General features: G+C 35.5%; 2 protein-coding genes across 9 annotated transcripts; both read left to right on the plus strand.

The window, feature by feature from the left end:
* The first annotated feature begins 2,001 nt into the window (after window positions 1-2,001).
* LOC130734325 (ubinuclein-1-like) lies at window positions 2,002-11,605 on the plus strand. 3 transcript variants are annotated; one of them, XM_057586682.1, is made up of 13 exons: window positions 2,002-2,579; window positions 4,310-4,396; window positions 4,546-4,632; window positions 4,767-4,843; window positions 6,275-6,791; window positions 7,065-7,164; window positions 7,267-7,376; window positions 7,490-7,573; window positions 8,983-9,108; window positions 9,519-9,650; window positions 9,748-9,795; window positions 10,179-10,280; window positions 10,823-11,605. In XM_057586682.1, the coding sequence occupies exons 1-13, from the start codon at window positions 2,310-2,312 to the stop codon at window positions 11,276-11,278; spliced, it is 2,196 nt and encodes a 731-aa protein (XP_057442665.1). In that variant the 5' UTR covers window positions 2,002-2,309; the 3' UTR covers window positions 11,279-11,605. The 3 variants fall into 3 exon arrangements, with proteins under 3 accessions (XP_057442665.1, XP_057442666.1, XP_057442664.1); XM_057586683.1 differs by having other exon boundaries at window positions 2,003-2,579; window positions 7,487-7,573; window positions 9,525-9,650; XM_057586681.1 differs by having other exon boundaries at window positions 2,004-2,579; window positions 7,487-7,573.
* A 2,319-nt stretch (window positions 11,606-13,924) lies between these two features.
* On the plus strand, window positions 13,925-25,417 carry LOC130734326 (uncharacterized). 6 transcript variants are annotated; one of them, XM_057586685.1, is made up of 17 exons: window positions 13,934-14,361; window positions 14,438-14,480; window positions 14,843-14,964; window positions 15,510-15,617; window positions 16,527-16,671; window positions 16,752-16,843; window positions 17,752-17,845; window positions 18,375-18,858; window positions 19,013-19,155; window positions 19,319-19,665; window positions 20,875-21,042; window positions 23,212-23,502; window positions 23,658-24,053; window positions 24,170-24,214; window positions 24,312-24,397; window positions 24,675-24,765; window positions 24,934-25,417. In XM_057586685.1, exons 1-17 carry the CDS (start codon window positions 14,182-14,184, stop codon window positions 25,036-25,038), a joined length of 2,940 nt encoding a protein of 979 aa, XP_057442668.1. In that variant the 5' UTR covers window positions 13,934-14,181; the 3' UTR covers window positions 25,039-25,417. The 6 variants fall into 6 exon arrangements, 4 of the variants coding, with proteins under 4 accessions (XP_057442670.1, XP_057442668.1, XP_057442667.1 ...); XM_057586684.1 differs by having other exon boundaries at window positions 13,935-14,361; window positions 24,672-24,765; XM_057586686.1 differs by having other exon boundaries at window positions 13,943-14,361; window positions 24,681-24,765.
* The last annotated feature ends 681 nt before the right edge of the window (window positions 25,418-26,098 follow it).

The raw sequence follows: 26,098 nt of genomic DNA on the forward strand, positions 1-26,098 counted from the left end.
TGCGGCTGGGAATGTAACATTCTTATGTTTGATACAAGTTTATAATTTTTATTCCCGGGTATGAAGGATATGTAAATTACACATAATTAACTTTGCAAATTTTATTATGATCATCTCAAAGAAGGGAAATCTTATAACATTTCCATTGGAATGAAAGTTATTTCCTACTAACCCTTTCTTCCAAAACATATTTTCTATTTTTATATTTTTCAATTAAATAATTTTCAAAAACATTCTTAGGAATAATATATAGAAACCAAACATATTTATCATTTTACCTGAGATTTTTTTGTCGGTAACGAGATTCCTATAAAACATCATTTCTAATAGTATTTTTGCAAAATTTTATAAACACCCATAAAATTTGATAATGGAGTCTTTCCAATGTCCACCACCAAACCGACCGCCTGTTCATGGGGTGGATGTACACGCTGCCACCAAATTTTGTGAATTTTCTAGGAGAATAGTTAATTTATAGCTAATTTTTTAGCTAACTATTTTTCTCATTTTTTTCAAGTTACAAACCTATTTCAAATAATTACAAATCCTACATTTACAAGCAATCTACTAGCACATCATTTGCTGTTCAAAAAAAAAAAAAAAAAAATACTAGCACATCATTTGAACATGTAATGAAGCATTAGAGAAAGTCTTGCTAACGGGTAAAGGGATCAACCATCAAATCAATCTAAAATTAATCTTCTAAATTAATAAAAGATGAAGCATTTGGCGTGAAGTCTTAAAATGGCAAAGGGATGGGAAAAATATACATTGATGTGTCCCAAACATAAAAGATGATCAGAATTTCGTCTCGGTCAAAGGTCGTGCACATCAAACTGCAGGAAGACCAAGATTGGGTCATTGTCATCGTTTGAACAAGCACATGCATTTCGGTGATTCCGGGAGTGGAGGCTCTGATTTGAAAGGTTCAGAAATTAGTGTTTTGTCCAAACCAATTACAACCTTGAATCACCGGCGGCAAAGAGCAGTGACATGACAACCATCGGAGAAAGAAGAAGTAAAAATGTGCCAAAAAGAATGTAAATCATCAAACAGTATAAACCACTCCTCAACAGAACTTTTATGGTAATTTTTTACCGCCACAAATCAAAAAGTTAAAAAAATTCTCTACTCTTCGCTATGTAGCGGTTAAAAATTGTGATAAAAGTGGGCGTTGGAATTAATCTATTAGTGTTCCGCCATACATGTATTAATTTTGTTAATTTTAGTCCTTGTAAATTTCTTCTAGGATCATTCTCCTCCTATATTATTCTTCTTCCTTTTTCTCCATAACTTAAAGTGGCAGTCGGGTCGCGCAATGGCTCTTAACGCGGTGCAAGGAATGGTATAATGCGGAGCTGGGGTTTCGACATGTGGGAGAATGGTTCAACAACAACGTTATGGGATCGACGATGGCTAGCTTTTGGTGGGTATCACGGTAGTGCAATGGTTGACCGTGGCGTAGGTTACAACAGCGCGAGTGGGTCAGATTTGGACTAAGAAGGTGAAGAACGCAGTGGTTGAAGGTTGTCCCTACGGCAGAGCAGGGGTTTAATGGTTGGTGTGATGGGGCTGGGGCTACGGGCTTGAAGGTTTTGTTCACATGGGTAGATGGCACAACTTAGAGGTTAGATGTGAAAAACAGAGCAACCTCAAGATGAGTTTGTTTCAGCACACAACAAAAGTTGTAGAGGAAAGTAAGGATCGAAAGAAGAGAAAGGAGAAGGTCCAAAAAGTGGGTTTCAACACTCATCCACGCGCATAAGCTCGCCTCATCGTTGCATTGGTTACTCGTGCCATATAGCAGTTCTGAAATTTTAAGGTCACGTTGGCTAAACTCGATTATAATTGACATCCAACTGACACACATAATTTTGTTTTGTACGGCAGTTTGAAATGCCGCAAATTTTGTGTATGTTTATTTTCACGTCTATTATTTATACAAGACTTTGTCCAAAGTCTAAAACCATAGGATCAATCTGTAGGATCCGGCCCATTCTAATACCTCATCAATCCCTTTTCCCTCCCTCATTCATTTTCCCGGAAAAGAAAGAGCAGGAAAATTTTTACGAAAATTGCAGTTAAAACTTAAAACCCTCGTTACTCGTTTCTCTTTTTATTTTTTATTTTTCCCACAATAATTCTCCTATCTCATTTTTTGAATCCCGCGCAATATTTCCAATTCTGCTTCTTCTTCCTTCTTCGTCTCCATCTTAGGGCTATAAAATCCAGTTTGATTTTCCTCCATGATTCTCGTACCCTAATTCCTGAAACGGCGCCCGAGAAACTCGCAATCAGTAACCGCTCCGATGACGGAGGACAACGCTCCGATGCTGGAGGACAACGCTCCTCCTCCTCCTCCTCCTACTCTCGCCGCCGCAGACGGCGGCGGTGATTGGTCTTCTTCGTTCAGGGGTCTGTCGTCGTTCGTGAAGAAGGGCGACCGGCAATTGTTCGGTGTGGAACTCCGGCCTGATGAGACCACCATAGTGTCGTGGAAGAAGCTGGTGAAGGACTCCCATAATGTTAACCAAGGATCCGATCAACGTTCCAATGCTCTCGAGTCCAGAATCGCTCCGGTGAGCCTCGCTTTTTTCTTTTCTGTGAATTTCTCTGTACATTGTGATTAGCGTCTTATTGTTGAACATTGAAATTGGTTGTTTAGTGAGCTGTGGTGACTGTTGAATGATTGTGTTTTATGGCATGGAATTTTGGGTCAGGATAATGGGACTCTGCACAATTGGCCTGACATGGCTTCTGTTGAATGATTAGTTTTGTTTGTTTTAGGGATAGAGATATAAGGGTGGTTTGGAAAGTAGTGAACTGGAACAGTGATTTTTCAGTTTAGGGTTTAAAAAAATTTAAACTAAATGGGCACTTAGGTTTGTCTTTAAGAATGAAATTGGCATTTGTTAACTGAAAAGCGGCACAAGTGGATGCCGTGTTGTTTTGTAGCGGAAGTAGAAAACCTTTCGTGCTCTATAGTGTTGATCATACATGAAATTATTAGAAGGAAATGCTTCTTGTGATGAGATGAATTGTGGTAAAGAAAACGTAGTGAGTTTTGCGTGGTCCTGGTTGAGCTGTTTTGCTAATTTTCCTCCCCTTTTTTAGGTCTAGGAATCAAATCACCCTTTCAAACTTTGAGTTCATGAAAATTCGTGTCTCCCAACTTTGTGCCATTTAGCGTAACTCTTGTTTGAAAGCGTTTTGTCGCAAGCTCGAATTGCTGCTCAAAGCTCTCCTATTTTAGTTGACTTAAATATTATTAGCTTGAATAGTTGTGTTGTGCCTATTTGAATTACCATGTGTTCCTCTTTTAAATTTGGTGGACTTGATGGAACTTCATATGGAGTAATAGGGGCTAATGTTTATCATGACACTCTTGATGATTTTAGTTAGGCAGACCGGTTTCACAAGTGATGTCATGAGCTTTTCTCATCGGGCTAAGACAATTATGTTGGCATAATAATGAATCAGTTATCTATAGGATTTTTATCTGCTTGATACTTTAGTTATTGTTCTTTTCTTCTACAGTTATACCTTCCAATACACATTCTGGTATGTTGAAAATTTATTAGCTGAATTTTCTATTAAGATTAGTATATAGCACATGGCCGAGTTATTAATTGCATGCTATAGTGGTACAATAGTGGTGTTTCTGAATGTCACCGGTGGTGGCCACTACAAAACACAGGTCGCGGAGCACCGGATCTTTTGTACATTATGATTATTGCACCGTGTTTCATGGACAAAATCGTGTCCATTTTTAGACGCATGCACCACTATTAGATCATGGAGGGTAAAACCCCATTTTACCCCTCCTCCCCCCCCTCTCTAATTTTTCCAATTTGTTTTTCATACTTTTCCTTATATATTTGCCATTAGTAAATTGGAAGTCCTCCATTCATTTTCACCCATTATTCATGTTTGAAGCAAGTGTCTGTTCATCTTGTCCTCTGGCCCCTCCCAAGCTTGAGCCCACTGATTGTCAGCGGTATTTCTGGCCATTACCAGCATTTTCTGATATCCCCATTCGTCAACGACCTCACCTGCTACTTGATCTCAACCATGCACTTTCTTCCCAGTCAGCAGCCCACTCTCCATTTGCAGCCCTCTGTCACAGCTTGCAGCTCTTTTTTTTTTTAACTTTGTTCTGCTACTCAGGCCCCACTTCTCTGTTTTTTAGTCTATGTATGCTTTTAATAAGGAATATGCCTTTCTTGGTATTTGTGTTTCAACATATCGTCTTCTTGAAATTGTATTGGTTTTGTGCTTCACTATTTTCATAACCCTCATCATTTTTTAGGGACAACCTACTGAGACTAAAGAAGAAGATGCTCCTCAAACACACCGTTTCAGTGCTGTTATAGAGAAGATTGAACGCCTTTACACGGTATGAGGGTTACTGAGATTGTACTAAGTGATCTGTAGTTTCTACTATTAATTCACGTTATATATAATATACGTGTATTTTAAGTATTATATTAAAATTTTCATGAAAGCTTTCAGATTTGGAATAATGTGATACTGAATCTTTTCCAGGGTAAGGATAGTAGTGATGAGGAGGATCTACTTCCTGATGATGATCAGTATGATACAGAAGACTCTTTCATTGATGATGCTGAGCTGGTTAGTGTATTTGCATTTTGTTTTGCATTTAATCTCTTTTGACCCTTTTTTGCCGATAGGGATATTATTGTTATACTATGGACATTTTCCATTGTATATTATTTTTTAATGTTGTTTAATTGTCCTTTCTGCAGGATGAATATTTTGCGGTTGATAATTCTGCAATTAAACATGATGGTTTCTTTGTAAACAGGGGGGCACTGGAACGCATGTGAGTGTTGTTTTGTTTGAATATTTATGTTTAGTATTTTCTAACTATTTTCATTATAAAGTATAAACCTTAATTTATTGAACCTTGGAATTCTTTTCTTCTTTTTTGCTTGATGGGTGAAGTGCTGAGTTCAAAGGAACCATAATGCAACAATGGGTGATTAATGCTTATTCATGTGTAGTTTTTAGTGTTACATGAAATGAGATTACTTATCATTCATGGTCATTGTTTGAATATGTGAGTTGTGACTACAGCTAGTAGCCTTAATACTATAATTAATGTGTGGAACTTTTTATGTCTATGATTTGAATGTTGAAAACTTTTACTTATTAAGTACCATTTAACCTTCATATAGAAGGGGGTTAAAACTCCATGCCTTTTGTTTTTATGAATATGCTAGGACAGAAGGTAGATTTAACTGTTTCTTATCATTAAAATTTAAACAAATCCTAGAAGACTTTGAAGTACTAGCTCTTGAGGAAGCAAGGTGTAATTGATGGATGAATTTTGGTAAATGCATGACTAGAAACTGAGCTTACTTATGGAACCTTGAGTGAACCTTCAACTTTGAGTGGTTCTTTTAAATCGTTGGAGTATTTTCATAAATATTTAGTGCATCCTTAGATAAACATTATCTCCTTGCAATTTTAAATTTAGGGTCCAAATTGATGCTGTTAGCCTGGTATGTTAATTGGGATGTCTAAGTTGCTAAAGGAGCTTTGCCCTTTTGATTTGTTTTAATTATTTTCTTTCTATATTATTATCATTTGTTACTAATTTTGTTTGATCTCCTGCCTACAAGGGAAATAATCTGTGCTCCTATGAGCTGCTCATTAACGTGTATAGATTAAACGAATTTAATGCAAAGTTGGTGTCTCCACGCTCATTGAATAGTTCTCTTACGTTCATATTTGAATTTATCAAAGACTAGCATCATTTAAGACCGCCCAAACATTATATTTGTTATCAGAATTTCCTATTGCCTTTTTTAAGCTTGTTTATGTTTATTGTTTTCCCTTTTTGTATGCAATTTACTTTTAATCAAATTCTTCTTTTATAAGCAAAGAAGTATGCACTAGTCAAGTTTATATTATAATTTCTTTTTTTTTCTTTTCGATTGCTGATGGTTGGTCTAATGTAACTTGTATTTTATTGTATTTACTTTTAAATTCATTAGTTAGTTCAACGCATTCATCAGTTGTAATTTATTTGTGGCGGGTTTTCAAATAACCTGAGTCTTTATTAGTATCTAATGCAGTGGAGTTCCTTCTTGTTTCTGGCAATATTTAACATAAATTTTCTGGCTTATGGTTAAATATTTTCCCCTCTTACACCTGTTTACGCCATCTCTGGATCTAGGAAAAATTAGACTAGATTAATGATTCTTACGAATTTTTTATTATTCTTATTGATTTCTATTTTCTTCTATAGTGCAAGAAATGAACCTCCACCATTACCTACTCAGCAAGTAAAGAAAAGGCGCCGAAAAGATATGTCAAAGGATCTTGGTGAAAATATTGATGGTCATGTTTCAAATAAGTGTGTAAAAGTGGGCAAGACAGCTGCTAGAAAGGCTGGACCATTACCTGTGAAAAAATCTTTAAATTGCTCACAGGATTTAGCTGTACCGGGTGAACATGGTGAAGACTTAAAATTTCAGAATCAATTGGACGTCTCTGGAATTAGTTCAAAAACGAAAATGGCTGATACTAGACCAAAATCAGATCCTTCTGTGGCAGAAGCAAAAGTTGTTGATAAAAAGATAGGAGTACATCAATCTAAAAACACAAGTGCCAAATCCCAACGTGCAAGAACCCCAAGTGTTGATAATTCAGAAAATACAGCAGAATCCCAACTTGCAAGAACCCCATGTTCAAAGGACAAAAATGGCATCCGTGAACTACCAGATCTCAACTTGTCTGAGGGAAAATCTGCTATGCTAACACCTGTGAGTCTACTTCCTTGACTTGTTATCTTGGCTGTCATAGGACATCCTTTTTTCGTTCAAAATTATTGCTACTTAATTTAAGGGGTAGGGTATGCATTTATCTTTAAGAGTGATATACAGAGAGATTTTGTCACCTGTACTATCTTGCGAAGTATACTTGGTGAGATAACATCTCTAATTACTGTGACTACTGCTGGTAAAAGTTGTGACAGTGGGATGTTGTGAGTGTAACATATACTTTATTATTAATTTGTTTAATTGAATCTTGTGCAGAAATCTGAAAACATACTCAAGAAAGATGGTTCTGCTGTTAGGCCAAAGGTTACGATGCTCGAGAAAGCAATTCGAGAGTTAGAAAAGATGGTTGCAGAATGTAAGTTCAGATTTTTTTTTTTTTTTGAAGTTTCTTATATGTAGGCAGTATTGGAAGCTCGTTGCTAATGCTGAAGAGTTGTTTTTAATATTATTATTACAGCCAGACCGCCAACTACAGAAAACCAAGAGGTTGATGCCACATCGCAGGCTATCAAACGAAGATTGCCTAGAGAGATAAAGCTAAAACTTGCTAAAGTTGCTAGATTAGCGGTACTGAAAGTTTTTGCTTTCCTGATGTGTTATGCTTCTAGACATATAACAATTTTATTTTCTTGAGGTCTTTGGACATTGTACTATTATCTGTATGCTCTTTGTTGCAGCAGGCAAGCCAAGGTAAAGTATCAAAGGAGTTAATTAACCGTCTTATGAGTATTCTTGGGCACCTAATGCAGCTCAGAACACTAAAGGTATTTCAGCCTGTTAATTGTTAAATATTAACCCATGATCACCTGTTTTAGTTTCCAACTACAATAATCCCTCCCCTTATTTTAGTTTTCATATATAGCTTGGACTGGTATTGGTGTGCTGAAAGCATTTGTTTTTTCAATGTTGATGTAATTATTTCATTGCTACAGTTTTTAAGACAACATAATGAGTTTGACTTTTTCTTGGACCCAATGCATAGTGGGAGGAGCTATATAGTACTAGGCTGCCTTTCTAATACTATTGGTTTTTGAAGTCTATAGTAATTTTAATTTGAGACTAATAGCATGTTTGGATTTTCATTACATATAGTAGAATCGATTCTCCAAGGCAGAAGTTCCAAGGAGTTGCTTCTCATTTTATACCTATATCAGAATCGATTCTTGTTTGAAGTGGGAAACCATGATGTTTCCAAACATGCTGTAAACTATCTCTCAAACCACCTGTCATGCTGTTCACCAGTGTGAACTTTTGTGCAATTTAGTGTTTGTTTAATGATTAGGATAGGATTTAATCATTCCGTATATTATGCTTTAAATGAATTGCTAACCTACACATTGTGGTTTGAGTGACTTGCGTACTTCTGAAAGGTCCATTTTTTTTCTTGTTTTTTATTTTCCCTTCTGTTTGTGTACATCGATGTGACATGACTCTGGTAGCATCTGGCATGCAGATAGAACAAATGAGAACAGCTTTTGTTTTTCTGTTCTCATTAGTTTCTTTCTTCAATGGAACCAGAATGTGCCATTTTGCTTTTTGTCCTGTTTTGTTATATACTTAATGCACCAAACCTAAAACACAGCCCTTATTTTCTGTATCATTCTGACTTGTCTATCAAAAAACTAACTAATGGATCTATTAAATCTTATATCTAAGTGATTGTCTGTCAATGCTTTTTTTAATAAAATTGTTTTCTCTTGACGAATGAAGGACCTGTTTGTTTTAATTTTTGGAGTCTCTAGAGTCGGTTGGTCTTCGACAATTGATTAATACTGATCATGTTTGTACAGTTTTTCAGGTTTCACCTTTATTTTTCCATCCAATTGATATTAGGATAAGGTTTTGTTGCTTTCTGAATATAATTGATTCAAGTAGCGGGCATGGTGATTTTTCATAAGAATCGCAACTTTCAAGACTGAAATCAATTTTACCGAGTGGGATTCTAATTTTCTAGAGATATCCCAATAATTGCAATTCAAAATTTATGTAAAAATCAAACAAGCTCAAATTTTAAACCCATTCTACAATCCAACCCAACTCAATGTCCCACACATCATCTTTCTCTTCATTTATACATCTTCTCTTCGTTTATATTCATTGTGGTATAGGCATGTTTAATTTTCCTTACTGCTTGAAACTACTAATTTTTTCATGCAATGTCTTTCTGCTACAGAGAAACTTAAAAATTATGATCAGTACGGGTATGTCTGCAAAGCAGGAGAAAGATGAAGGGTTTCAACGGATAAAGAAGGAAGTTGTTGAAATGATTAAGATCCAGGCCCCAACTATGGAATCTAAGGTATATTATAGTTGCCCTTGCTATTTCATTCCATATATCAAATATTGATAAAGTAGCTTCGATGGGTTATGTTTATGCCCATTCAGTATTCCATCTTGTTTATCTTATCTGGCTCATTGTTACTCTTTTTTTATGCCCTGTCGCACCTCCTCTTCAAAAAGAAATATTATAATCCACACCAAATTTATTTTTCTTCCGGATGCTTCTCTTGATGAATTCAATGCAATTTCCAAATTTTGGCATGCTTGATTATGGATCATTTTACCTTTAGGAGGGATTTCCTTAGTCCCCGTAATAATGACAATGAGTCATGTCTTCTTTCTATGTCTTCTACTATTTGCACTGTATCTTGATTACAAACTTCGCGTAATCATCATACTTTTGATTAACTTATTTTCCTGGCATGTCAGCAACAGCATCAAGCTGGAGCATCTGGAGATCAAGAATTAGGTCCTGATGGAAAAGCAATAACTACAAATTTTTTTAGCATGGACACTGCATTGGAGGACAAGATCTGTGATCTCTATGACCTTTTTGTTGATGTACTGAAGATCGAGCCTTAAATACTTGTGATTTGTGAAGGTCCTATTTGGTTTGAAAATGCTTGTTCTAAATCAATCTTGTTTGCATTTGTTCCAGGGGTTGGATGAAAATTCAGGTCCACAAATCAGAAAGTTGTATGCTGAGGTAGTTCAAATTCTTTAAGTCTTCCTCTTAATATTGCTTTAGCAGAGTTATTGGACTGCATGTTCGACATTTATCTGGAATTGTGTTATGAGTATATGCTACAGAGGATCACAGGCTAAACTACGTTTTTCATTTCTTGACCTGCTTCCTCTAAACTTTTCTCTATTTTATTTTCTGTAACTCATCATTTATTTGAAAATTAGATATTATTTGCATATAAAGTAGCATCACACATCATGCTATTTAGTATCTCTCCCATCCCTTATCTCAAGACAATAAAAATGAGGTTCTCAATTGGTTGTTTTACTCAAAAAAATTCGTGCAAGATTTTGTGTTTTCATTTCATATCTAACATAATTAACTTGCATGTCCCATTTCTTCAGCTAGCAGAACTATGGCCAAATGGTTACATGGACAACCATGGTATCAAACGTGCAATTTGCAGGGCTAAAGAGAGGCGCAGAACACTTAATAGCAAACCCACGGTATGTCTTTACAATGATAATGACTTGGGTAAAGTAATATTATAAGATCTCTCTAAACATGGAGAATAGTCTTCCCTTGTTCAAAGTTTAAAAAATTAGAAGAGATTAGTTTCATGAAAAGAGTTTGTCATCTAGCCTGCTAATATCCATGTGGCATGGCTATGTTGGAAACTACACACACCTGGGGCTTTAAATATTTCCCTGTATCTGTTAGGTACTCATAGTTAGTTAGTAGATTAGATAGTTAGTTTGAGAGTTAATTAGAGAGAGAGAGAGTATTATAAATAAAAGAGTTAGATAGAATTTTCATCTTTTAGGGTGATTGTGAATATTCTAGGCAGAGTATTGGTTCTGTGGAACAACCAGTAACTGTTTTTTTGTTCTTTGCTATTCTTGAATAACAATCAGTTTTCTTCGTGTTCATTGCTTGGCCATATCCGTATCCTAACATGAATGCTAATATAAATTCAGAAAACTGAGGCTGTCTCATTGCTTGATGTTTTTATTTATTTCTGTCTCATTGGTTTTACTCATATTGTCAGGACCAGGAAAAAACTAAGAGGAAAAAGTTATTGGCACCTCGACGTGAGGAGAACGTTTGCGCTAGTTCAGTTTCTTCACAACAGAACGTGCTAGAGAGATTAGCTCCAGAATCTGGCAGTCATTCTGCTTCACCGAACAAGGCAGTTTCTAATACAGTTACAGCTGCTCGGGTTCTCAATCCTTCTGTGAATGGACCAAAGCAAGTAAAAGCGAAGGGAAATTCAAGCGGTTCTTTAGATGTTGTCAGGGGTGCAGATGGTGTTTTAATAAAGAAGAAGGTGGTAAAGAAAAAGCAAGAACATAAGTTGGAAGGAACTCATTTTCGCCCTGAGAAGCTGGCTTCTTTGCAGGGAGAAGAAAGACAGAGATCTCCAAAGCAGTCTGCAGGCCTTCCCTCCAAATCAAACCTTCAGCCAACATCCCTCCCTGTGCCTGGTCTTGAACAATCGAGCTAACTTGGTATCAACTAGGAGCATGATGGTCTGTGTATCACAGTTTTTTGTTTTTCACCTATTTTTATTCTCAATCCTCCCCTTCCCGAATCAAATTGTACCCTACAGATTATCACCATTTTTGTAATTGCGCTATTAGAATGAGAATCTTGACAGAAAATTTCAGAGATAGGAATGGAGGAATTTCTGATTCTCAATAAAATGAAGGCTTAAATAAGTTTTTGGTCCCTGAAATTGTAAAGGGAATTAAATTGGGTCCCTGGAAATTTTTTGAATCAAATTGTATCCTTTGAATTTTTTTTAATCAAATTGGATTCGAAGTGTGTTTTAGTCTGATGTGTCATGAATTTAATCCTGTCAGCTCTTCCATGTTGATTTGTTTCTTTCCTTGTCAAATAATGATTTTTTTTTTAATTCCCAAAACCCTCCTTCCTCTCTCTTCATCCTCTTCCCTTTCATCTTCTTCATCAAACCCTAGATTCAAACAAACAATCACCACCACCACTTGCATCTCTTTTATCCCTTCAAAAATCAAACCCACCATAACCACCTACATCAAGTCCTCTGTGTCCCAACCTTTCTCTCAATCTCTCTCTTTAAACAGTGAAATTTTGAGAATAAAAAAAACACATCCTCCATTCCACACATCCATAAATCAAATATTGTGAAGAATGAATGGAAGAGAAATTAGAATCCCGGGAAGAACTCGTCGGACAAGAAGGTTGGGCGCGACGGTCCTTGGACGCAAAGGAAGAACGCCACTGTTACTAGAGACGTGCTTGCAACGGTGAAGAAGGCTGGGTCAGGTGGTCCTTGGACGGAGAGGAAGAACACCACTGTTACCAGTGATGTGCGTGCAGTAGTGAAGAAGACTGAGCGAGGTGGTCCTTACTATAATTGTGAGCAGCGACAACAATCAGTCCAAATAGGAACATGAATCAGGGTTCCATTGTGTGGTTGTGTTTTATTCTGTCGTTCTTCTCTATTTTTTTTCGCTCTTCTTCCTCTTCCTCATCTTTGTTCCGTCGTTCTTCTCTTTTTCTTCCTCCTCCTATTCTAGACACACACAAAAAACCCTAATTTTATTTAAAAAAAAACTCACCTATCTATCTTGATCTCTCTCATCCCTATGAGTTGTGTTGCCTCCCACCAGTTTTTATTCCTCCTACATGGTTGTTTGGTGTTTCATGAATGACAATTGTACTTTGATTGTGTGATGATTGACGAGGGCATATGATTACAATTTCGGTTTAGGGGTTTGGGAAATGACTTGGAATAAAAAAAATTAATCATTATTTGACATGAAACAAAACAATTCAACGTGGAAAAGCTGACGGAATAAAACACTTTGGACCTAATTTGATTTTAAAAAATTATAGGGATGACATTTGATGCAAAAAAATTAAGGGACCCAATTTGATTCTCTTTACAATTTCAGGGGCCAAAAGCTTATTTAAGCCTGAAATGAATGTGAATGAGTACAATCACTAATATATGGAGTTGACTCTTGGGTAACTCTAATAGAATAACTAATTGTGATAGTTATTCAATAACTGAATGGAACAAACTATGGTAGTAATCATGTATTTCTTTAAATAAAATTAAAGGTTTATATCTTCACATGATGTGATCGTGTGAGAATTAACACATGAGGGGATCCAAATCCGTACAAATAAGTGTATGTCCAAAGACTACACTAACTGTAAGAAACGTTATGCTCTTATATTCCCCCCTGTCAAGCTCAACTGGGGTTTCTACACGAAACATCAACATCAATGAAAGTGACTTTTTCAGTTTGTGAACGATATGTTAGTTTACCAAAATGATTTACGTGTATAACGATAAAGAGAACACTTCTCAGAATGTGATTAAATACATTTGTAGGAAACACAAACCTTGACAGTTCAACCTCCCAAAAAAACCTCATGCTCTAGCCTTCGTTCGTCATGGAATGCTTCATCCATGATCCAAGTCATTGATGAAGCATTTTAGAAATACACTAATGAAATAAAGAAAAGAGTTTACAGACGTATTTGACCAAATATGTTTTAGTCTAAATTTCATTGAATATTTCCTTAAATTTATTCGAGAGACAATCATTATTCTCTTCATCAACTTCTCCATCTTCATCTAACTTAAAGCAAGAACAAAGCCCCATAAATAAAAGCAACATCCCAAAAAATCAACCACTAAAACTAAAGCAAACCCCCAAACTCAGATTAAGAACAAAAATACATAAAATCAAACCCAAAGCAATAAATTATATATATATATATATATATATATATATATATATATATTTGAAAATGTTCAACTTGAATTGGATTCATTCGATTTTGAAAATCAAATATGAAATCCGGTCAAATTTAATTAAAAAATTTCCCTTTTTTTATTTATTTGACTGAGTTCTTTGATCGATTTTAATTAGATTAAATCGATTAATTTTTTTTAAGATAAACAAATGTTAATTGTTAAAAATGTTAGTAAATTAATCTCTCATCCGGGTTCGAAACCGGGACCCTTCACCCCACCCAATCCTTATGTCTCTAACTTTTATCCGTTATCACTTGAGTTATCATTCATGGACATTAAATTGGTTGATAAATTATTTTCCTTTCATAACAAAAAAAAAAAAATCGGTCGATAATCACATCTAGTAATCTAGTAATATTAACCAAAATGATTAAAGTTATTTTGGACACTATACAAGCTGTGCTTCTTGCCTTCTTCCCAGCAGATACACATCCTAATTCCTAAATCCAAACTCAATTTCCCGCTTTTTCCTCTTTAGCACAACGCGCCGCGACACTTCTTCACTTCACAGTTCACTCCTCTTCTTTTATTCCTCTCATTCCCCCTTTTCAAACAACAAGTGAAGCGACTGCGAAAGCTTCACACGCTGCAAGATGTCGAAGCCAAAGCCATTCCACGGCGCGAACGTCTTCATGTCGCGGAACTTGGTGCCGCCGGAAGTCTTCGACGCGCTTCACGACGCCGTCAAAAACAACGGTGCCGAAATCCACCTCTGCTGCGACCCTTCCCGCAACGGCGCCTCCGATTACCACATCATTTCCTGCAGCAAACATGTAAATTCCTCAATTCCTCTCTCAATTTCCGCGTTTTCTACCATCATTGTTGTGATTTTTCTTCCTTGGTTTGCAGGAGAAGTTCGATGATCTTAAATCCAAGGGCTGTAAATTGCTAGGTATGTTAATTGATGCTATGGCTTAACAATCTGAGTATCTGATTGATGGTTGAAATAATGAAATGGTTCTTAATGTTTGTGTTAGGTTTTTGTTTTGGAATTTAATAACCATTTAGTGATACTCTAGTTGCCGAAGGATAACTCGAGTGGTAAGAGATGTGGGACATATGGGTTGGGGAGGGGAAGGTCCAGGGACCAAATCCCCTAGGAGGGAAATTTGGCCGATCCAAAAAATAAAAAATAAAAAATTCAATGATACTCTATATATGCATTAGTTGTTGTGTTGGTTTCTATAGTGGAAGTTGAAATCAGTGCTGTTCATGAGTTTTTTGTTTCATTTATTTTTTTTCTTATTGGGGCAGGTCCTAGATGTGTTCTTTCTTGTGCTAGAGAACAAAGGCCACTGCCTAAAAAGGGCTTCACTTGTTGCCTTGCTATGGAAGGAGTCAAACTACTTGCCTCTGGCTTTGATGCCGACGAAAAGGTATTGTGGTTGTTGTCCATGTTTGCGTGTTTCTATATTGAGTTTTTCTTTGGTTGTCTGCGGTAAGGTCGACGAGTACCCTATATGGCTCACTTTTTTTGTCACCATTGTGGTGAAGGGCTAGCTGGCTCTCTCTGGGTTGCATATTTTCTCTTCTGGAGGGTGTAAAGAAAAGGAGGCCGGAGAAAGATGAATAAATATTTATTTCTAGAAGAAATACTTTAGCTTCAATTCAGAGTTATAAGAACCTCTTCTTAAGACATACAACTTCCTATTTTGAATATTGTTACTAATTTAGTTATTATTTAGTGCCATTCATATTTGAGTATTTTTTTTGGTGTTTTTCATTCAACGGATAAAATATTGATATGTTTGTTCCGTTCCTAGTTTTGGCTCTCCTAATCTTGATTAAAATTTTGTTGCGATTTTGCCCAAGTCTAATCGGTTTTCAGTTTTTTTTTTTTTTGTCTTGGTGCCTATTCCTTCACTCATCCCCCTTCTTAATTTTGCTCGGCCTGGCTGTTTTGATGTATGTGACCCTGCAGGTTAAGATAGAAGAGTTAGTGACTGAAATGGGGGGAATTCTACACACAAAAGCGTCACTGGATTTGAACTTTATCATTGTGAAAAATGTTTTAGCTGCAAAGTACAAGGTTTGTACATGAAGATTTCCATCTTATTCTTAATTATCAAATATGTTTTTTTTGTTATTATTACGGGCAAGTTGGTATTATCTTTCTGTCTTATTATGTTGTATTTTATTCCAATTCCTATTTGGTTCATATGCTACATATTATTTTCTAATTGCTCAATGTATCACATACAAAGATAAAGAACTCCTATTAAATTCAATTAAAAAGCTAATCTTATTGCTTAAAATTTCTTAAAGGGAGTAACAAAGCTTTTGATATATGGGAGGAACCTCTTGGACTTGGTCATAGTTGGTGTTAATTGGCACTGTTATTGGCTAGTAATATAGGAAGTACCTTTAAGTTTTTTACCCTCATTGTCATGTTTATATTTAGGACTGTTTGGTATTATACATGCTTTAATCTCTTTCAGCAATTACATTCAAAGTTAATGTTCTTCAACCTTTTTTGAGAATCTTCAAATAATAACTGATTGTTTTTCAGATTGGAAGCCTATGTTGGTTCATAGGTTGTTTTATTCTATGAACACCATAAAATTAGACAAGGATCATAAAAGAATACAACACCAATAGTAAAAACCAAAACTTATTCTTTAGGTGGAGTTAACTACATGGATCAGTTCAGGAAATTTACTAACAATCGAAATTCCAACTAAAACTAGTCAGAGCATATAAATATTATGCTCTTAAATTATTGTAAATGCAGCTAATTCAATGGCCTCTTAGAGACTTGGTAGAGACATTTATTAGTTGGTCATTCAAGTTGACAAAACTGGTAGCAATGTCACATGATAAGATCTTCATTTAGATCGAACAACAATCCACTTCCTTATGTTTACTCCTTGTTAGAAATATAATATAAAACTATTCATATGCATTCACCTAATAGCTTACATCACTTTATGTGTGGCAGTGGGCTTTGAATATCCTGAAGAAGCCAATAGTTACTTATGAATGGTTAAAGCAATGCTCAGATGAGCATCGTGTTGTTCCTCAAGAGTCATACAAGGTCCTTCCTTTCTCCGGGTTAAGGATTTGTGTAACTGGAATCCCAGCAGGTTGTAACTTATCTGGCTGCTAGTGTTGGTCATTATAGAATGCTTCTGTGCTGGATGCTAAGTTGCTTGAGTTTTAGCAGATAAGCGCAAAGAGATGGAAAAGCTTATTTTACAAAATGGTGGAAAATACTCTGCGGAACTGACAAAGAATTGCACACATTTGATTTCTAATATATCCTTCTGAATTTCCAATTAAATGATGTTTTTCCCGTTTTTCATGCAAATATACCTGTAATTTGGAAAGAGGAAAACATGCATCGTTGGTTTTTGGTTACTACTTCAAATGTCAAGATGCGTAAGTGTCTTCATAATATTTCTTTCAGGTCATTTTTATAGTCAGATCATCAGCTTCTTGGTAGAGCCTCAAGCCTGCGTTAACAGTTTCTTTATTTTGCACGAAGCAAAGTATCTGCTTTTTGAGGTTGTAATGCTACACATGTATCCTGCTTATTGATAATCAGTTGACAAAAGGAATGACCTATTGCCTATTAGAGAGCATCCAGTGTTTCTCTTATCATTATATTGAAACCACACCTCCCCTCATATTAACAAATTCTGTAGACATTTTGAGTTTAAACAAGTGAGAACTGAGGTTCATTTTGACAAGACTATGGCACTACCTGCTTTGATGCTTTGGTCCTTGGTATTATACTATTATTCAACTATTTGTTTTTTTGTTAATCTTAATTGCTCAGAGTGAATGACACATTATTTATATATTTTTTCGAACAGTCAGCAATCAATTTTCTCATTGCTTTTTTATTTCTACTCTTGTTGGCAAAATTGAAGTTCATATCTTGTTTCACAGTAGCTGTATTCATGAACCTGTTAAGGAGATATGTTCCAGTATATGAGATTTTATAAGTTAATTTTTTATTTTACTTGTCTCAGTGTCCCCTATTGCATTGCTTTAGTACTTAAATAACCTACTTCACTTACAAACTGTGTAAAAGTTCGAAAGTATGTTCCTTATTTGCTGTGCATTAGATCCTCTATGACTAAGTAATTCAGTATTTAATCTCAAAGATCTGTTATTGTGGTTTCAACATGGTGTATATTGGTGTTCTTAACTGTTCTTACGCTCCTGAAGGCGACAAATATAAGGTGGCTAAACGTTGGGGCCACATCTGTATAGTGACTAGTAAATGGTTCGATCAATCTATTGCTCGAAGAGGTAACATCTATGCTTTAATAACTTATGTTGCAATACCTTGCAGGTTTTGAACTAAACAATAGGACTCCACTTCTTAGAATATTAGTCTTATTATGGTGTTTAAGTCTTATAACGTGAAGAGTTATTGGGCTGGGCTTATACTACTGAACTTGTAATTGAATCAGATTCCATTTTGGTCCTTTAGAGATATGTGCAACATGGCATTGGTTCTCCATTCATCAGCAATATAAAGTTGGTCGCTTGATGATAATTAACGTCATTGTTTATGTTAAGAACCAGCAAATTTGATATTGCGTATATCTTTGACCAATTGGATATTTGTAAATGGAGGAGCAATGTGATGTTGCATATCCTTGGAGGATTAAATATGAAAGGGAGGAGTTTAAGGTCAGTGTTTTGTATCAGTAAACAATTATTCAGAGTCCTGCTATTAAAAATTCTTTTTTTTTTTATCCTTTACATCTCATCTCATCTCAACCTCACCTATCTGACTCCAGTTTTTATTTATTTGAATTTTTTGAATGGACAGCATGTCTAAATGAGGAGTCTTACCCTGTTCAAAGTGGGTCTATATCTTCACTTAAAGTAACTAGGGACTTCACAGTGCAACATAGCCAAGAGAGGGATTTTGGGAACTCACAATCTGTGGCAACCTCAAGAGCTATGGATTCAAATATGCCAGTCTTTTCTGGTGCTGAGTCTATGGATCTAGAAGCTAAACAGTCAGAACATATGTCCTCTTCTTTAAATGCTCCTTTATTTGTTAAAGAGGCAGATCCTGAAGCACCTCCATTACATACCAGTAATGAATTGAACTTTGATGGTGCTGTTGCGAATGATTCTGAATCTGATGATAATGACCTGTACTTATCAGACTGCAGAATATTACTTGTTGGTTTTGAAGCTTCTGAAATGCGGAAATTAGTTAATATGGTGCGTAAAGGTGGAGGATCCCGATATATGTCTTTTAATGACAAGCTGACACACATAGTTGTTGGGAATCCTACTGAAATGTAAGTTTATTCTGACATTATGAAAATTTATGGGTACATATAATTTCTGAGTTTCTTGAATTTGTATTAAATTATTACCAGTATCAATGTTGGCAAATCTTATTCCTTATCTATAATTTATGATTGATCTTCACATGCATTTGTGTTATTCAAGGGAAAAGAAGGATGTAAGGAGCCTTGCTGCTTTGGGTGTCATTCATGTTGTTAAAACCTCATGGCTTGAAGATTGTGACCGTGAAAAGAAGGAGGTCACTGTTCTTCAGAGACACATCGCAAATGATACACTTCTTCCCAAAGGTCTGTTATTATGATGTTCACGTTTGTGGTCTGTGTCTATTCTTAGTCATGTTCATGCTGCAGAATGCTTTGGTTAATCTATTAGATTTTTCTTAAGTAGTTTGTGAATATGCTTCTATTGAATTCTTGATATTTTATTTGTTCTCTGATTTCCTAAACTCAGCTAGCACAGCAAAAGGAGCAGTAACACGGATCACGTCCATTAATCAAGGTAAAAGCTCTGGCTTTCATCAAAGCTTGCAGACTGATCAGGTAGTGAATATTATGGAATCTAGAGTAGTAGTGCCAGAATGTTCAAAGAAAAGCAAAGAAGAGAAACCAGATATGGGTATAAGTGCTCTCACATCAAGTAAAGCAAAGGGCAAAACTATGTCGCAAAATCAACCTCCTGATAATAAATTGAAGGTACAAAAGATGACGCAACACGACTCTAGTGTTCTACACGTGAAGACAACAAATGTTTTCAGAGGGAAAACATTTTGTTTCTCAAATCTATTTCCTGAAGAAAGGGTAAGCTATTTGGATATCTATAACTATAAAGATGGATATAACATACTTGTGCACTAGAATTGAGTTGCAATGTGAGGTATCAATACAATAGAACTTTGAAAGATTGTAGTGGGAGAACCGGATTAAAGAATCTTGGATGTTGTACTTCGAGAAATATATCTGGAAAGATACACTTGAACTATTCATTTGGTGAACTTTAGGATTGACGTAGGCTTTAAGAATCTTGGTGCAGCTTATCCCAGAGTTGATAAGCATGCCGACAATAAATCTTCTTTGTTAAAGTCGGACTTGAAATTGAAAATTACAGCCAAGAAAGAAAAAAGTGCATCATGCCTCTCGTAATCTAGGTATTCTTCATTGACTTTAACTGTTGAGAAGTCCCGCATCGACTAGAGATATGGCCAAAATAGGACTTATAAGGGTAGAGAAACCATCACCCGCGATAGTGGTGTCGCTCTTATTGGCGACGGACTTGACGGAGATCCAGTGTTAGCCATGAGCTCTGAGAACTAAACTTTTGGTACCATGTAGAAGTTCAAGAGAGAAGATAGAAAATGTAGAACTGATTGTATTAATGATGAAAGGAGTCCAGCTACAAAATTATTTAGTGATCTTAATCAGTTGAGCTTAACAGACTTAGCTGAATGAAACTAACTGTTTACAGTTGTAAGTGACTAACAAAACCTAGGGGTGTTATCAGTTACACCCAAGAGCACTAATCACTATACTCTATTAGTTCAAGACAAAGGAGACTACTTATTGTTCTGAGTTTAAGCCTGGGAGGTTCTTGTGTGTGAGAGCATGTTAGCGATGTAATATAAAAACCATGCACGCATCATTACCTTAGCAACTTAAGGTTTTGAGATAGTTGGATTAAGAAAATTAGAAAAACAAACACAAGATTTCAATTAACAAAAAGAAGTCTCAATTGCTGATATTCACTGTCTCAAAGAAAGTTTATTTTTTTCTGCAATTGTCAAGCATTTGCTAAGGTTACTCAAAATTGGGTCAAGTAATTAGTTTTTGTTTATCGCGAGTATAATGATATGTCAATATTCCTTTTCTGTTAACTATAAAATGTGCATTGTAGTATTTGTTTACCTTTGTCCCAGTTTGATTGCTATATGTAAACATATTTTTCTATTGCACTGCAAGAGGTACACATATATGTTCAATGATGTTTAATTTAGTTTTGATCTCTTCTGCCAGAGAGCTGAGGTTATTCAATGGATAAGTCAAGGGGGAGGAGAGATAATAAGTGAGAAAACAAGAAAGAGTGTCCACTATACTATTGAGTGTCATGGTGTAACACCCAGGTTGAAAGGTGATCATGAAGGTTGCTATATTTCCAGTCACTGGATACGATCTTGTTTGGAGGTAAGCCTGACTAGTCAAAAATGCAATTTTCCTTTTTCGGGGTTATTTTCAGTATTCTTATCTTCTGCATTTTCAGGTGCTCATTTGGTTATGGATCTTGATTTATATATTGAATAAACAAGGAAGGAAAAACATGCTTTGCCTCAACTGTTTCAAGTTGTTATCTCAAATTTGCAAGTAATAGGAAGTAAATAATGATTGAATCTGATGAAACTTAGATCCAATTATACATGGTTACAAGAGCTTGGCACTCTGGGTCATGTGATCCATATTTTATATTCCTTCCTATCTACGGAATGCAGAAATTGAAGTTTAAGATTGTGATGAAACTTTGGAGCTTTTTCTTTGATAGCATGATAGGCTTGCCTTTTTGGACATATACTATATCAATAATGAATTATATATGTATATTATCTTAATTAATAATATTATGATAATATTTTTACATATAGGTTTATTGATCTATTTTACATGTAGGCTTATTTTAGTTAGTCTATTAGCCTATTAGTTCGCTGGCCTAGACTTGCTTTAGTATATCTTAGCGTGCTGGCCTATTTACAGATAGGCTTGTTGGCCTATTTAAAGGCCTAAGGCTACCCGGTCAGATCCTACTATAAAAAAATAGGCCAAGCTTAGGTCAGACTTAGACAATAAACTTTTTAAGTAGACCTATTTAGGCAAAGCCTGACCTGGCCTATTCATACCCCTAGGCATATCTTGATTGAATTTCATTATTTTCTATCAAATTCCCTCTGTTCTTTGCAACTTGTAGACTACATTTTTTGTATGATTTGTCAGTAAGTGTTTACATTTTTTGTATGATTTATCAGTAAGTGTTTATATTCCCGTCGTTGACTTTTATTGTGTTATTTTGAATATATGGGTTCTTTCTCATTCCTTATATTTGCATAAAAATAACTAAGAATGGTCTTCTACGGCATGGCACTCTCCTAATTGATGAACCTAGGATATTCCTTTAGGGCAGAGTACTCCTTTGATTGGGGTGAAAGTCTAGGTAGAGAACCTAAATCGCCTAAGGGGTATTTAATAAAATTATTTATAACCCAAAGCAAAAATCTTGGATAAAATTAGAATACTAATCAAATATCATAGCTCAATCCTAATTAAATATAAGTCTTAATCCAATATAAAATCCTAGATGAAACCTAATTAAATATAGGATCTTTAAAAATAATAAAATATTTCTCAAGTAAGTAAATTTTAAATTCTAATATAAACATTATAAATTCAAAACTCTCACATAAAAAAATCCTTTGAAATGGTTCTCCATTTTTCGTCAATAATGCTGTTCATGCTTATTGACTACTTTTGAATAGTTTTGGCTCTTTTTCAAGAACTTGCTACCTTGATACATACTGAAATTATTTTAAAACCCAACAAAAAGTTCTCCTTCACTGAAACTAAGTTCTGCTTAGTATTATAGAAATGGAGCAGAACTGCAGAATGAATTAAATGATAAAGAGATACTATGAAGAAAAATAATAGTTAGAGCTGATTTGTCAGATTCTGCCCTCCCTGGCCTAAGCCACTTAACCTTCTCCAAAATCATGCTAGCCTCCCCTACTCCCCCCCCCCCCTCCCCCTCCTCCTTATTCATTTTACTCTCATAAATTGCATAAGTTCCATCTCCGATTCTATGGCCACATGTACTATCTTTAACACTCCCTCCACCGCATCCACTTTCTTTACTTGGACATATTTTCCCCTCTCCCCTTACAAACACCTACCAGCTCGTTTCCCTTTTTCTTTTTTCTTCTCTGGTATAAATAAGTTACAGGCCCATCAGACCATCTGTCTTTTGTCATCAATTGTAAATCATCAATCTAGTCATGATAATTAGTCTTCTGTTGTAAGATAAATTCATGAATGTTGTTCATATTTTATTGCTATTTATCTTTTTTCTTTATGGTGATTGTACGAAACTAATTATTTCAAACACTTGCACCCTTTTCGGAGAAGCTCAGCAAATTTTTTTATTTGTGACTGAAAATTTGTAAATCATTGATGTAGTTATGGTTACACTAATTATGATGATGATGATGATGTATTCATGATGATTTTTGTTTTTTGTTGTGAGTTGGATTCTTTGCAAATTTGATGTTCCCTTGCATACTAAATTGTGATTGTGTTTCCTTGTTTTTGTTCAAGGATGGATCCTTGCTGGATGTTGATAGTCACATTCTTTATTCTCCACTTCCCTGCTGTGTTCCGTTGCCTGGGTTTGAAAGCTTCCGATTTTGTGTTTCACAATATGAGGAGAAAGACAGAATTCTTCTTAGGAACTTGTGTTTTGTTCTAGGAGCTAAATTTGTGGAGAAGTTGACTAAGAAGGTCACCCATTTATTATGTAAATTCACCAATGGGCCCAAGTACGACGCTGCTTGTAAGTGGGGGATCCGATCAGTTACATCTGAATGGATATTTGAATGTGTGAAACAGGTAATATATTTATACTGGTTGTGTAAAGGGAAAGCTCAAATAATTTCTTTGTCCGTAGGCATTTTGTTAAGAGTACATGTCTACATTCATTTTATGATATTACATACTTTTGATATGGGAAAAAAGTCCTTATCCATAGCAATTTTTTTTTCCAGAATAGAGTTGTTGCCATCGACCAATTTTTACCCAAGGAAGTCACTGCTCAAGACCAAGAGGCAGGAGTTTGCACTGTGAGTCAATTTCCTACCCAGGCTGTTCGAATGATAAGTGACATGCCCTCCCAGTTTCCAAGTCAGTCTCAAAGTTTGGGAAGTGCAGCGAGTAAAAATGTATTTTGTGAAGTTGGGAATCATGGGGCTGATTATACAGCATCAAGTACTTCTAGCAAAAGGGCTAGGCATGATAAGGTGCCTTCTGCTATAAATTCAGGTACTCATGTCAATGACATGAACAATACTGAAGAAAATTTGGTTAAAGATGCAGGGGAGATTTCTCATGCTGTTCCTGATGTTGCTTCTGCAATTGAGGACTTGTTAGAGCAGACAAGTAAGGTAAAAGTGCTGATTTGTTATTGATATGGTATGTAGAGAGATACTTTATAGAATTTGTTTACTCCAGTTTGTCTGAAGTATTTGTGCTTAACTCCGCTCTTTCTCTTACCCCAAAGATACATGATCAGAGGCCTCCAGAGAGTACTGGGTGTGAACGAAGTGTATCCTTAAGTGTGATCATTTTCATTAAGTTGTACTTTATATTATAATATTTTAAATAGTTTTGGTAGGTAGTTGTGACCCTTGATAGTATAATAGATATACTCATCTGATTGTCCAGTCCTTGGTGAAGACAATTCAAATCCTCATACTACCTTTGGGTTATCTAAACACTCGCTAAACAGGTTAGCTTGTTTCGGTTCTCTGTTTAAAATTTATCTTTCTGTTTTCATCTCACATTATAATTTTCAGCTTCAGCAGCAATTTTTACATGTCTACTAGATGTGTGTAAAACTTCTTTTTTGTCGGTAATGTGTACCTTGATCAAAAGGTTTAAAGTTTAAACTGTTTTCAATTGCAAGTTAATGATTCATGTTGATGACAATGTAAACAATACTGGAAGCATCATGCATATCTTTTTCATCTTTGTCTAAATCAATACTGACCTTATGTTCTTAGAAGTTTCAGAAAAGATGACAAGGGTGAGGCATCTGAAGACAGAAGAAGAGCAGGAATATATGATGGCTTTAGTGAAACACAAACAGACTCTCAGGTTACGTTTAAGTTCAGCAAATACTTAGTCTATCTCATGGGAACAAGATATAGATACCTTATGCGCAGACTGTTGACTAAATGACAAGTCAAAGTATACTGGGTGCATGTCATTTCACTTTTTTCATAACCTTATCCTGATTACAAGTTCTTTATACTTATCATGCAGGTTGTTAGTTATGAAGAAGATTTGTCAGGAAGGCAAATGCTTATAGAGAGAGTCCGAATTCGAAGTAGCATGCCCTCAAGTACCATGAAGGAAGATTTCAGTTGAGCAGTTTCCTTATTTGATCATGATGGTATAGCTGAGCTTACAAGCTAAGGCATAAGAATCTGCCATGCTTCATAATCAGCATATGATAAAAATAAATTCAATTCTATTTGTTATACCTATATGTTTGAAGTTTTTGTTTTTGATTTGAGAAGCGGCACTCCTAGTTCTCTAGAATTAGTTTGAAAAGTGTAAAGAAAATGGCAGGGGTGTTGTGTTTCAAGTGATTATTTTTGTAACTAGCAAATAGAAACTAGAGCCAGGGAAAAAGAAAAGAGTGGTTATTGAATCACGCCTACCTAGTGCCAATCTAACGGATTGTCAAGTAACTTAAGAACAGCTCTCTTTGTTGTTGTTATTTTAGTGAGCCAAGTTTCATGAATGAGGTTGTCTAAATGACCCATGATAAAGTTTGGGTTAAATAACCCATCATTAAATCACATTTGAGATAAATGAGTTGTAAATAAATTAATAAATAAAATATAGAAATTCCAACTCACTTATTTCCAATATGATTGGATGATGGGTTATTTAACCCAAACTTTATCATGGGTCATTTAGACAATCACTTCATGAATTAGCAATTTCTGTTGGAATGGCTGTTCGGATTAGATAAGAATGCTTTTCAGTAATCTGAAATCACTACATTTATGGTGAATGGTGATATCTAATGGCTTTTCATTAAGAACCATTGATTACGCTATCTTTTATTGACGTTGAGGGTGTCAAGAATCAACTTATCTCAAGGATTTAAACATTAATGAGGCCAGCTGAAGAGTGGCAATTTTTTTATGAGATGGCAGAGATCAAACTGATGAGATCCTAATGTCCAATTCATCTCGAATGCGTTGGTACTTTGGTGGAAGCCCAAGAATAGTTGTCCCAGAAGGGATGTTGGGATTGATTAGATTGTGTTTCTATTTCATTTAGCTCTGACCTGTATGTTCGATGCAAAATATGTTGCACTCTGTGCTTAGTACAAGGGATGCTAGATCCTAGCAAATAATTATTAAATTCTAAAAAAAGAACATACAACAATGAGGGCCTGAAACACTGCGAGAGG

Source organism: Lotus japonicus, chromosome 1, assembly GCF_012489685.1.
Source record: "Lotus japonicus ecotype B-129 chromosome 1, LjGifu_v1.2".
Taxonomy (NCBI): domain Eukaryota; kingdom Viridiplantae; phylum Streptophyta; class Magnoliopsida; order Fabales; family Fabaceae; genus Lotus; species Lotus japonicus.